The 14285-nt window shown below is 44.6% G+C and overlaps 1 protein-coding gene and 1 pseudogene across 2 annotated transcripts in view; both read right to left on the bottom strand.

Moving 5' to 3' along the window:
• Window positions 1–4831: 4831 nt before the first annotated feature.
• The window catches only part of ARHGAP11A (Rho GTPase activating protein 11A), a 70105-nt gene continuing 60651 nt past the window's right edge, over window positions 4832–14285 (bottom strand). For both annotated transcript variants that reach the window (XM_088456602.1, XM_088456603.1), the window contains exon 11: window positions 4832–8843. In XM_088456602.1, coding sequence (XP_088312728.1) covers window positions 7417–8843 — 1427 coding nt within the window. In that variant the 3' untranslated portion in view covers window positions 4832–7416. The remainder of the gene's footprint in view (window positions 8844–14285) is intronic.
• On the bottom strand, window positions 13238–13332 carry LOC148477577 (U6 spliceosomal RNA; annotated as a pseudogene).

Raw genomic sequence — 14285 nt, 5'->3', positions numbered from 1 at the left:
AACACCACTGGAAGAAATCCTGCCACACTATAGTAGATGTTGGCAGATGAAGGCTTCCGAGCTCTCAGCATGGTGATCACCGAACTGGAGAAACCTCTGGACCTCAAGAGGGCAGACTCAATAGCCACGCCGTCAAAGACAGCCGACTCAGGTCCGGATGAAGGCAAGGACCCTGAGATAGCAGGTCCTGACGTTGAGGCAACAACAGCGGAGTGTCCACTGAGAGACTCTGAAGATCAGTGTACCAGTGCCGCCTGAGCCACGCTGGAGCAATCAGCAGTAGCATGCCGCCTTCTTGCTTGAATTTTCGTATTACTCGAGGAAGAACAGAGGGAAGAGGTACGCATACTGGAAGGTCCACTTGACCGCCAGAGCATCCACTAGACAAGCCTTTGCGTCTCTTGTTCTTGACCCAAACATTGGCAGTTTGTTGTTGTGTCGTGAGGCCATGAGATCTATCTCTGGAAGGCCCCACTTGTTCACCATTAGCTGACACACCTCCTGGTGAAGAGACCACTCTCCTGGATGCACGTCTTGACGGCTGAGACAGTCTGCTTCCCAGTTGAGAACTCCTGGTATGTACACTGCTGATATTGCAGTGAGATGCTTTTCCGCCCATACTAGAATGCGGGACACCTGACAGAGCCGTCTGACTGCGAGTCCCTTCTCGGCGGTTTATGTATGCCACCGTGGTGGCGTTGTCCGACTGTACCTGCACAGGTTTACCCTGCAGGACCTGTCTTGCTTGCTGGAGAGCCTTGAATACTGCCCGCAGTACCAATATGTTTATTGGAAGAGCAGCTTCTACAGATGTCCACCTTCCCTGAAAGAAGTGTGGACCCATCACCGCTCCCCAGCCTCGGAGACTAGCATCCGTCATCAGAAGGGCCCAGTCTGCATTCCAAAAGGGGCGCCCCTTGTTCAGGTGAGGAGTCTGTAGCCACCAGGCCAGAGATAATCGCACCTCCGGGGAAAGCACCATAGTCTGTTTCTTTATCCTTTGGGGCGACCCATTCCATCCGGAGAGGATCAGCTTCTGCAGAGGTCTTGAGTGGAACTGGGCAAACTCCACCATGTTGAACATGGATACCATGGATCCCAGTAACCTCATTGCCGAGTGAATAGACACCCGGCGACTCTGCAGGCAAATACGGACCTTTGCCTGTAACGCAGAGATCTTTTCTCCTGTCACCAGGATCCTCTGATGTTGGGAATCCAACAGAGCTCCTAGATGGAGCATCCTCTGTGGGCTGCCATGACGGCCATAACTTTGGTGAACACCCGAGGTGCTGTAGCCAGACCGAAGGGCAGAGCCTGAAACTGGAAGTGGTCCTTGACCACTGCAAATCTGAGGAAGCACTGGTGTGCTGGGACAATAGGGATATGCAGGTAAGAATCCTGAATATCCAGCGACACCATGAAATCCCCAGGTTCCATTGCTAAAATAATGGAACGCAGGGTCTCCATCCTGAACCGTGGAACACTCAGAAATTTGTTGAGGGATTTGAGGTTGAGTATTGGCTGGTAGGACCCATGGCGTTTCTGCACCAGAAAGAGATTGGAGTAATGCCCCAATCCCCTCTGAGACAAAGGAACTGGCACTAGAACTCCATTCTGGAGCATCGAGTGAATTGCCTTCTTGAGTTCCCGGGCCTTGTCCTGATTGGATGGAAGGCCCATGGTGAAAAACCGGCTGGGAGGCCTCCTGCGGAAGGAGAGGGCGTACCCCTGAGAGACCACTTCTCTGACCCATGCATCCGAGATCTTGGATGCAACGAGGCCCATATCTAAAGCTGCCTCATTAATGTAGATAGCTGAGTCCCTTAAATTACCCACCAACTCCACCTGTTCAGGTGACGAGTCTGGGTCCAGGGATGCCTCCAAGGTATCAGCCCAGTGCTCCATAGCTCTTGCCACCCATCACACGGCCAAAGCCGGTCTGACACCTCCTGCAAGGGAATAAATAATTTTCAAACATTTCTACCCTGCAATCCGTTAAGGAGGACATAGGCAACGTAGCACTCTTTACTAGACGTGTGAAACTAGCTGATCAGATAGGGGAAACACCGTAGCATCACTTTTAATATCCTTGAAAAAGGCATATTTTGATTTAGCTACAGGAGGAGCGTCATCCTCAATAACCAAGGCCGTGCCCACCGCACGTATGAGCCATCATCTGTCGTCACAGCATCCTGATCTTGATGAGGTTGCAGCTGATGCTTCTGTGCCCGCACAGATGACTCGCCCTGTAACACCTCTGATAGCTGTTGTACTGAGGTAAACAGTGAATTAGCCCACGCAGGTTCATGGATGACCTGAGGGGGCGACAACGGGAAACTCTGAGGTACTATTAACTGTGTAGGAAACCCCTGCATAGGGGACGACACCATAGACTGCTGTGAGACCGCCATCTGGGGACACGCAGGGGTTGTCGTTAACTGGCCCACCAGGATAGTAAGTGCCATAGCAAAACAAGCCCATGGTAGCTCCTGCACTTGTAGTGACAGAAGTCGGCCGTGCCAACCGCAGGCACGCCTTACATAATCCATCAGAGTTACCATCACCCTCTGCCAATGGTACCTTGCATACAGTACACTTAGGCGGAATGGGGAAATCGTGCTCACTGTCAGACATACTGAGTGTGACTCAGAGCTGTATGTGACCACCGCACTTCACAACAAGTTGTATAGTGAGGTATAAATCCCCCTTGCAAGACCGCACCGCAAGGGCTTGTTAGCAGAGAAGAAAAACAGGGATAGGGAAAATAGCTGACAGTATGTGAAAGTAACAGACAGCAGCGCTAGCCCAAAGTCACATACAATGCAGAATATTGAAAACCCTGCAGTATGTGCGCTTCATCAACTAACCAGACCTCAGCCTGGTAGGAAACAGCGCTGCATACACTGACCTTGCACCGGAGAGGTATGCAGGAGGACCCATACCACGATGCCCGCGTTAACAGCTTCCAGCAGCGTTTGCCACATGTATTAAAATGGCCACCGAGGAGCAGAGGGAGGGCTGGTCCGGGGGCGGAGCGCATGCAGATGCCTAACCACCTTGTGGAGAGGCTGTGTGCAACGGGGAAGGCGCCGGCTGCTTAGCAGGGAAAGCGCGCTCCCCTGGGACGCTGGACATTTACTGTTTCTGTCCAGTTCTCAGTCCCAAGGGGTAGTGGAAAGCGCAAGGATCAGTAGCCTGGTTCCACACTGCAGCCAGTCCCCAGGCAGCCCCCTGCCTGGGGACTAAGGACTGTGCTATTCGGCTGGGACACACCGCGGTACCTTGCCGCTTACCTGAAACCCCGTAAATCCGGCCACAGTCCGGGCAACCGGGGCCACAGCTAGCTGTGACCCCAGTCACCCACCAGCATCCCCGGATCAGTACCGGCGTTCTGGTACTAGCGGGGTGTAAGAGCGACGACATGGACGTCAGTACCGACTGTCCATGTTGTCTGCTCGTTAGATGTGCAGCCACAGCTGCATTGAAGAACTTCAGGGGCCGTGCAGACCCCCACTCTGTACGGTGCATCCGACTTCGGCCAGGCACCGACGAAAACTGAATGCCTGAGGCTCGGGGTATAGGGGAGGGACCCCAGTGCATCCTGGGAGGATGGAGAAGTTTTTAACTCTGTGGTGCCTGGATGTCTGCCGCCATCGCCTATACCCCAAGGTATCCTGTGGATACCCTATGGACCCTGAAGTAGAAATAACTTTGGACATTTGTATTGTTGCTTTGTCTGTCTTTTTCTGGTAGATTTGAGATAAGTAACACCAAAGGCCTCCTTCCAACTTTAGAACAATTACCGTATATTTCTAGGTGGTAGGGTACCATCTGAAAGCAGACCTAGGCAGCTATACTTGGGAGCGCCACCACACATCCCTACTTATTTTTTCATCTGGCCTGAATTGTTCATGGTCACAGACAAGCAACACTGGATCAAATCACATCCAGTCATTGCAGGAGGTACCAGACGCATATCTAACAGGTAGTGCCCCTGTTAACACTACAACAACGGACACAGTGCCTCATTTGGGCTTGTGACATAACTAATTGGATCCTGGAGGACTGGCAAAGTGTGTGTCGTGGTCCAGGAGTCACGGTTCCAGCTGTTTCAGGCTAGTGGTAGGGTTCGAGTGTTGCACTGATCCCATGAGGCCATGTACTATAGTTGGTGATGGTCCCATAATAGGGTGGGGTGTGTTCATGTGTCACAGGTTGGGTCTGCCTGACCAAGAAATTAAACGGTAACCACTATTTAGCATTACTTGATAAACATTTACAGCCCTTCATGGACTTAATGTACCCCGCACAACAATAGAATATTCCAACAGGATAATGCACCATGTCATTGGACCCATGTCATCCAGAATTTGTTTGAGAAGCATTCTGAAGAGTTCCCACAAATAGTGGCCACCACGTTCGCCCAACATAAACCCAATCAACCATTTATGGAACGTGGTGGAGAGGTTTATTCGCACCCAAGATCCTGTACCTACAAATTTAAAAAAGAGCTGTGGAAAGCTATCCAGGTGGCATGGGTCAACATCTCACCAGAGGTCCTCTGTCCACTTGTGAACCGATGCCACGCAGAGTTACTGCACTTTGCCAAGCTAGAGGGGGTCCTACACGATACTAGGCATCTATCCCATGACTTTTGGCACCTCAGTGTAAATTTAAGATTAGTAGGTGACTCACTTCAGCTTAAAAAAAAATAAAAATGAACCACAACTTTTAAACTTGTACAAATAAGTCTGTGCCATCTTTTCTGTTCACTATTACATTTGCTACAGCGTCTGTAACCAATTTTATTTTTGTTTAAAACCTTGAAATAAAGTAAATTAAAAACCTTCAGCCATTTTTTTTTTTTATTTCTGTCTCAGACACAGAAAAGCAAAACGCGACAATTCACCATCAGCAAATTTTAGCAGTACCAATTAACCTAAAGACTATAATGAAACCATCGTACAGCATCCAGAAATAGGAAAAGGTAACTTCTCCCGACTTTAAAGGACTTGAAAAGATTTTCTGCTCCGTAAAATAAGACTTCAGTCACAGGAACAAAATCACATACCAGTTAACAGAATTATCTAGAAAAAAAAAACAGGTTAAGGCAAAACAAAAGATATATATTACATTGTTTTCTAATGGACTGTAAATGAAACACTCAGATGGTTAGGCTGCATCATGATGCACATACAAACATAAAATGCCAAAGATCATCTTAAGGTGCGTATCCACTTACAGACATAGAAACGACTGCACGAAACACGACATTGTAATCGTGCAGTCGTTTCACAGTCTTTGCTGTGTCTACATTGAAAGTTCAGTGTTGGCACATCAATCATCCCCCCGCTCATGGTCAACCTGACGACGTCAGGTTGACCAGCATGTTCGGGCGATGATAGATGTCAAAAACGACCAGCGGGCACGCGCATCGCTGGTCGTTCCTTTATTTTAAACTGCCCGATTTGAGGACGATTAACAAGTGACTGAACGATAACGATGTCGTTATTGTTCAATCGGCCTGTTTAATCACATAGTGGATACGCACCTTAAGACAGAAAAGCAATTATTCTAAATCTTAGCAAAACAGTGACAGATTGGACTTGGTGTTGTGCAATAGTCTGACTATAATCAGTAGGTGGGTAACAATCTAGATTGCGATTTTGAAACAAATTGTAAAAGCACAAGGACTTGTTTATTCTCTACTGCTCTTTTTCCAGCTTTCGAACCATACTCACATGACCAATCAATTTCTCCCTAAAGCTATTATGAGGTACTGTGCTAACCAATGTACGAAGGGAATGGCTGGGGCGTGTCATACAGTCACAACTACATTTAACAATTTTGCACGGTTTGTTAAACAAAGGTGTTTTTTTCCATTACTTTATATACCCTAGTAAATGGCAGTGTGCTTGTTCCAAGGACAGGTAGGGTTCTCTTGTTAGCATAGTGAATTCATCTATTTTGCAGGTAATAAAGGTCAAAATAAATAAATGCATGTCTCCATGATTCCTACAACAACGTATCAAATTATTTGAAACATAGAAAGTCACACTATTATCTAGCTTACCCAAGTTACGTGAAACAAAGCTGTACATTATGTGTAGAGTTTTATGGATTAATTACACAAACGTAACATATTTAAGTTCTACATTTTAACTATGGAGCCAATCTCAGGTTTTTCTTCATGGCTAATTTTGATAGATTCAGTGCAATCTAAATCTACACAGTATATATCAGTACTGACTAGCAGTGGAGATCAGAGACCACGGCTGCCAGGGCTTTCCAAAATGTAGGTATCCAATAAAAGATGTATGTATATATTCTTGGTGACATCACAGCATTTTCTGAGCTCAGTAGAGTTTCCCAGCATTCACCACTGAGCTAGAAAACAATTAAGTGTCCCAGAAGCACAAGTGACTGTTCCTGGCTACTTCCCTAGAACATAAAGCAATCATTTTACTGCTGGTTAGAGAATAAGGGCCATGCACTGCAGCACTGACCGTTAATTATATATTTTAGGCATTGTACCCCAAATGACAACTTGTATAGTCATAAGCATTCTGTATCCCATACTTTTATATACAAACAGAAAGATATAAGTAACAATCACAAACAATCTCAACATAAAACTACAAATACCCAGCATCCTTTTTCAATTTAAGCTTACTTATTTTAAATAGTTTTAATTTACAGACAAAAGCTGCACCCAAATTGTAAACTCCTCTGGCTACAATTCAACACAAAACGCCAGAGAAAAAATTAAGAACCAACGCAACAGATACCCACCCCTCAGCCCCACAATGTACTCTAAAATTTGCAATTAAAAAGTTCAAACCGAAAAAAAATAAAAATGTTTGTGCTGAATTACTACCTTGAGTCAATTCTGCACAGACACGTTTTAATGTAAAGAGTCTGTTAAATACTGAGAAAATAGATCTCCCAAAAAATAAAAAAATTCAAGATGGATTACCCGTGTACACAGTATGATCTAAAAACAGAACAAGTTTGGTAGGCTTCTGAACACAGAAGGCAGATGGTCCGGTCACACATTGACAGCCTTTGCAAGGCAGCTTAACTTTCCAGCACAGTAGAGCTCAGAGGAAATTTCAAGTCAAACGTTTTAATCTGTGTTCATTGTGTAGAAAGCTCTACATTATTTATGACTAAAAATACAGATAAAAAGCAGATCTGCTTTTCCAGCTCCTGAATTAATCAGTATCAAGTTTAAAACCGTCTTAAAACAGCTTAAAATATGTGTAAGGTGCTTCTGGGAAGAGCTGTAGAGAGGACAGCATTACTTAGGTGGTCTTGCTTGCATGGTAACATTCTTGTAAACCGAATCCACTTTTCCAGTAGAATTAAAATGCAAAGTCAAAGCGAACAAGCTATGTCAAACATGTGAAGATACTCTTACAACTCTATAGGCTTGGTAGCTGGCAGTAATGTTACCCTGGCTATTGGGTTCTTTGGTGACCCTTTATAACGATTAGGCTCCCTGACAGACAGAATAGGCCTTGTATTATTAGGTGTGTTTGCAGAGAGATCAGATTTTGTACACGTCGTCCGAGAAATTTCCTGATTTGTTAGGTCTCCAAACACAGACTTTAATGGTACTGTAGTGCAAGACAGAACACTCGGGGTTTTTATGAAAGATTGCTTTGGAACCCTGGAATTTGATCCTCGAAAGGGATATGGAGGTAAATGATCACTGGATGCAGAGGTTTCCCGACTACTGGTAGAAAAAGATGCCCGATGTAATTTAGTCAGAGGCAATGCTGGGGATGGAAATTCATCACAACTAACTGATTTTACCATTTGCAATCCAGCAGAGTGTGTGTTTTCCACTTGTCTTCTCACCCCTGAAAGGGAATTTATGCGGCGAACAGACTGGCGCACAGGTGTACGCTGAAATTTGATGGGGGATTTCGTGTTTTGGGCAGCACTACGGTCACTTAAGCAGAGCTTATTAAAGTGCTGTATGTGGTCAGAAACCCTGTTAGCTCTACGAGCTGGCATAGATGTTGGTATGGCATCCTGATAACTTTGTACGGTAGCCTCTTTGTTGGACAATGGAACGGAGACTATTTTCTGCAATGCAGGTTCCGACATTGCAGGTATGTCAGTCGCTTCTCCAGCAATAGGACAGATGGGCTTAGACAAGTTTCGGATTTCGAATTTAAGATCTTCCATTTGAGATTCCTGTTTGTGGCCTACAGCTTTTATGATGTCTGAACGGTGGGTTTCCTCAATCTTCAATCCAGTCTGAGAGGGTTTGCCTCGAGGAATTATTTCCAAGCGATTATCTGGGTACATTGCATTACTGGTCGTCTTATCATTAATAATATTTTCTTGTGCACAGAACTCTTCTTTAGATGTACAGTGATCTACAACACAATCATTGTCTAAACTACTGTCCCTGATTTCAGGGCATTTTTGAGACTCAGAAATAAAAAGTTCAGGATAGTCCTCTTCTGGAGACTTTGCACATCCGACCACCACATGAAGGTCACTTCCCGATTCTGTAAATGCTTTTGTGATTCTCCGTACAGTGATCTGAGCCTCGGTGTTTTCTTCCTCACATAGGGAGTCTTCCTTCGGATTCTGATCTTCTTGGCACCTTGCAAGATGCAGCTTTTTTGGCATGGTGGGGGGTTTTCCAGCTACAAGCACAGGCTCAGAATAGCAGTTTGTAGCATAGAGGTATCCAGCTAAAGGTGTTCCCTCATCACACAACTCGCTTATGGGCTGAGGTCCAGTCCAGGACATGCGATGACTTAATTCCTCCGATTTCTGCGGTGTTAGGAGATTTTCTTCAGATTTGCTTATTTTCTTTGAGCCTGTAAAGAACCACAAATAAGTAACTGCCATGGGAAAGAGCTACAGGATTCTAATAAAATACATTAAGTCACCAGTCAGTGTATTATTAATACATGTTAAACCAGGCATGTGAAGCCTTTGGCAGAAGAAAGAACTATAAATACATATAGTAAAGGAAGCTGTGACAAGTTACTGCCCCAAGTAGCTGCAAAACGGAGGAAGTCAGTTTCCTATATTACAACCCATTGGCAACCTATTCTGAAAAATTCTTAAACAGCTTTAGTTCTGAACATTTTGCAAGTCCTCCCATATTACATGGAGGTACATGATAGATGCAGATAGTAAAGACAAGCAGTGCCTTTTTGGTCTACCTTACATGCACTGATAAGTTAATAGAGCTTCGATCGGAAGTTAACTAATTAAATGGATCTGCTCACTGCTCAAATCAGAACCCCCAAAAAATCAAGGCATTTGAAAAAAACAAAGCAAAAGAAACACAGGCTCACCTGCTTTGTAATATCAACTTCCCTCTAACAATCTGGCTATTTCAGTCAAACACCTGGGACACAAATTAAAATGCCACCAACATAAAGTAGTATGTGCTCACATGTTATCTGCTGCAGGTTCTTTTACCTATGAGGTGTATAAATGCAACTGTTAAATAGAAAACATGAACACATGTTAATGCCTTATCTCTAACCCTTAGTCTGGTACCTAACCCTTCCCCTCCAAGTGCCTAAACTTAACCCTAGCCTAATCCTAACCGTCGCCTTCGGCAGCCTATCCCTCCCCTCCAAGTGCCTAACCCTAACCAACGGTTTATTTGGTTTAAACCTTTTTTTGTATTAAACCTTTTTCTGTATTAAAGGTTTTAAAATTGAATCCTGCATAATATATTAATACTGACACTATGAAACATTGCTATGTATTGGAAACCTTGATCAACCATATTTTAATGCTTTCTAACAATCAAAATTAGGATTTTTTTAGCTCATTAAAAGACAGCAAGATTAAAGGCCACATTTAACAATGCATAACAACCTTTAGCACTCGTTATGTAATTTTTTCTGCATTTAACAAACAGCTGTAATCTAGAATTACTGCGGATTGTCACTGCATCGTTCTCGCCATCTTTAGTGAAGCCTTCCAGGCACTGCTGGATCCCAGCTGGGTGAATAAATCATGCACATGCGCAGACTGACCATCGCACATGTGCATGACAGAGTAGCCCGTCACTGGCAGCATCAGGCTGCCAGCAGGTGAGCGTAGGATCCCAGCGGAGACGTGAGTAATGATGAATACCAGTGGCATGTTAGTTTGTATCACTGCGATACTAAATGAAATATGCTGCCGGTATTAAGGATAGTTGTTAAATAGGGCCCTAAGTCTTCCTTCCACTCATCTCAGTGGGACGGTAGGTTTTGATTGAAAAACATGAAGAAGATTAAACCATGAGGCGTTTCTCTGTGTTTTGCCTCTTTAATGTGTTGGAGCGGTTTACCCTTTAAAACTTAAGGTGCATACACACGTAACGATTTTGTAACCAAACGATTATCTGTCAGATTTTCCCATTAATAGTGAACGATTTTTTGAAGTGTAATGAATGATTTTTACAACTATGAACGAAAAATGTTCCTTCCCTCAATGAAAATAGTTATGTTGGTCAGTCTGAAATGAACTACAAACTACAAACGGTAGCGCTCTTGAACGATTTTTGTTCATTGTCATAACTCAGGAACTGAACGATTTTTTGAACGATTACGTCGTTATAGTTAAATCCTTCAAAAAATCGTTAAGTGTGTACGCACCTTTAGTTATGCTTTTTTAGTGGTCAGTTGTGGTGTATTTAATTTTTTCTCCCGTTACGATTTAAGAATACTTACGTCGCAGTGATTGGCAGCCCACGCCCAGTGCTGCTGGGGGAAATCCAGTGCTGCCTGCAGCCACAGAGAAAATATAAACTTAGTAGTGCCACTTTCTCCATTGGCAGCCCGATCACTAATATATCGATTATACGATATAATGGTTAAAATCAGTATATTTTATGATAGTAGTCCCCCAGGCCGATGGCCACGGCCTGTGCATGCATAGAGCTCATCCATCAATGGATTAAATCCATCACCCATTGATAGTACAGGCTTCAACGACCATCATTACAGTATACCATAAAAATAAAACTATTTTTATGGCATACCGTGCTTCAAAAAAATATAATAAATATATATATATTTATATTAGGGATGTGCAGGCTCGGATAGGTTCGAGTTTGCACGCAGAGTTCGGATTTTAAAAAAAACGGGACTCAGAAAGAGGCAAAACGTCGTCTTGCATGGACAAACATCATCATTCCTGGACTTTTGTCAATAAGTGTTAAATAGAGAATTCAACAAAAAGTGTTTAGTCAAGTGGTTATATTGTAGGTTATCGATTTTGGTAGTTGGTGCCAAGTGTACACTTTAGCTCTGGTCTTGACTGCAGATGTGTTTTGAGGTATTTGGAAGCCATTCTGTTTGAAGGGAGCAGTCTTGTTTGAACCTAAACTTGACAAAATTATCTCTCAGGCTACAAGAACAAAGATTTCTCCCAGTCAAAGCCTAATGGACAGAGGTTTCATTCTGCACTTAGTGGATCAAAGGGTAATCTGGCCTGGGGATCCCATCTTCTGTTCCAGGACAGGAGTAAAGATCTGTGGGACATTCGCTATGGAGAGGAGTTACATCCCAGTCATCCAGGGGCTTCCGCCCAAAAGATTTTTCTTCAACTGGCCTTCTAAAAACAGGATTTTGGTACTTACCGATAAATCCCTTTCTCCGATTCCACAGGGGACACTGGAGTTCAAGACAGTGGGGTATAGACGGTGGTAGAGCAGAGCCTGGCACTTTAAATAATTCAGAAGTGTGACTGGCTCCTCCCCCTCTATGCCCCATCAGCCCCAGTTTAAGAACTGAGCCCGAGAGGAGACGGAGGACAATAGGAAAATGAGGAGAAGGAGATGAACACAGAACGGAACAATACCGACTGAAGGAGAACCGAGGAACCCACTGCAGGGAACACATGGGGTCACACAACCATATAAGGAACGAAACAACACGGCAGGTATGCAGCGCTGGGCGGGCGTCCAGTGTCCCCTGTGGAATCGGAGAAAGGGATTTATCGGTAAGTACCAAAATCCTGTTTTCTCCTTCATCCACTAGGGGACACTGGAGTTCAAGACAGTGGGGACGTCCCAAAGCCAACCTCCCGGGTGGGAAGCGCGGAGGACTTGCAGACCCTTTGGCAAAACCGAAAACCAGGATCGCCAAGAACCGTAGGCCCAATGGAAAGGCAAGAGCCGAGGATCAAGTGTCGCAGAGCAGAGGAGACAATCAAAACTCCTTGCTAAACAGCCACAGAAATTCCACAACTTACAGCGTAATGCGAATGGAACAACAGCTAGCGAAAGAACACCCGCAGATGAAAACATCAAAAACAGCGTAAACCCAGCTGAAAACAGACCAAGTCCGAACCATAGTCGAACATAGGAAGCTGTATCAGTCGCCGACAGCAGACCTCCAGCAGTGCTGGACAGAATACATATAGATATACGTATAATAATACCAATTTACAGATACAGAGCTGATCCTGTCCACAGACTCCTAACAAGAGTATACAGGGAGGAAAAAGTCAAGACCGAACAGTCGCCCTGGACCATTCTCGAGGCCCAACTACTACAAGGTTGTCAACCAGCAGAAGGAAGTCTCCAACAAATAGAGATCCCACTGGGTATGAGGCAGAGGCGGCTTTTAAAGGAATTGTGGTCTCAATTCTTTCAGAGGGTCAGACAGCAGTACCACCACTCTGAACAGAAAGATCAAACAGCAACGGAAACCCTGCAGTTATAAATCCCCATACCAGACCACTGGCAGAGTGTCTGGCAGCTCATCAGTTGCCTGCCTATAGAGACGTCACTACCGCTTGGGGCGGGTCTCAAACTCGTGTATGTGGCACCTCAGGCGGGGACTATACGGCACACGCCCTGTGCCGGCCTGAAAAGAAAACCACAGCAACAACCCCAAACAACAGACAACGTCCCTCATGATGGAAGTGCGTAGTCAGTACGAACTGCTGGCCCGAACATAGTATGAAAAACAACCCGGAAACCCTGGCAGTTAAAAAGCACGGATGCAACAGCCACCCAGGGAGAGCTACCAATATATATGGAAGCATCCTATACAGCAAGGCTACTAGGACAACCATAAAGGTACCCATCAGATACCTTTCAGTGTGATGAAAATATCCAAAGATACTGAACAGGAATCAGGCTCCCAGTGCAGAACATAATGACCGCACACTTTAATGTAAAGAAGTGCCTTAGTCCATAGAAGTGCTACAGTCCTTTATAACTCCAACAAATTCTAGTAGAATAAAGTGACAATTAAGTATGGAATGCTTCACGAAAATGCGTGTCATCCTTGCAAATCTTCTCTGTATCGTTCCAATCTTTAGAATATGTGCTGCCGAAGCGAGCACTCTCAATGTTGGAACTATGCACCCACACGCCAGGAAAGCTCTAAAGTGTAGTAGAGCCAACTGATTACGAGAGCGGATGGCTGCTAGGACTGCAGCTAGGGTGCGGAAGGGAGACTTGTAATGCCAGGTTGCATGAAATAGTAGCCTCTTCTGAGGAATTAGTGAGGTACCGCTTACCTGTGAGTAACCAGAATCCCTCTAGACGCTATGTAGAATGTCACTGACCCTTTCCCTCTCACAGCAACCCGTCACGTCAGGTATAGAGAGTAGTTCAGTGGGCTAAAAACCAATGCTCTACAGCACGGACTTCAGTCTGACGATGTTGTCTTAGGAAATACTGTAGAAAACTAGCAAATTGTTAGTGGAGACAAGAAGGTTGTACAACAGGACTCTAAACCTGAGCTTGTTACATTAGGGATGTGTATACATATAGAGATTATACATATACCCCAAATACGGTCTGCTAGTGTATCAGTACATTCATACTTATAATGGTGAAGTGCATATTAGTTAAAGGCGGATTTATATAAGACCTTGTACCGGTAAAGATACACACAGAAATTTTACATATTTGATGATGGATCCCCACCAGTGACCCTTGAAAGTTATAGTGATCACAACGGGAAGGATTCAAAATTGAACCGCAGGTCCAAGGATTTACTTGATACTCACCCAGCTAATCAAGCCAGGCCTGACCCTGCCTATTCGGTGGGTGGCCCTAGGCCTTCAGGCACAGGAGCAGTAACTGTAGTCTGTTGTCATTTAAACAGTTAGGTCCTGAGGATGGTGTAGAACCTGGATTCCCCATGTACTGATAGGAAGTGTATCTAGGGGCCACTTTATAGCCTCATTTAATTGAGATATTGACAAACAATAATCTTGAGTACTAGAACCTATACTGAGAAAGGCACCTGTACATAGACATAGAGTGCCTTAATTATCCCAAGTAAGAA

This window comes from Taudactylus pleione, unplaced genomic scaffold, assembly GCF_031769625.1.
Source record: "Taudactylus pleione unplaced genomic scaffold, aTauple2 ptg000707l, whole genome shotgun sequence".
NCBI lineage: Eukaryota > Metazoa > Chordata > Amphibia > Anura > Myobatrachidae > Taudactylus > Taudactylus pleione.
Note: the sequence above shows the minus strand (reverse complement) of the source record. Positions and strands in the feature narration are given on the sequence as shown.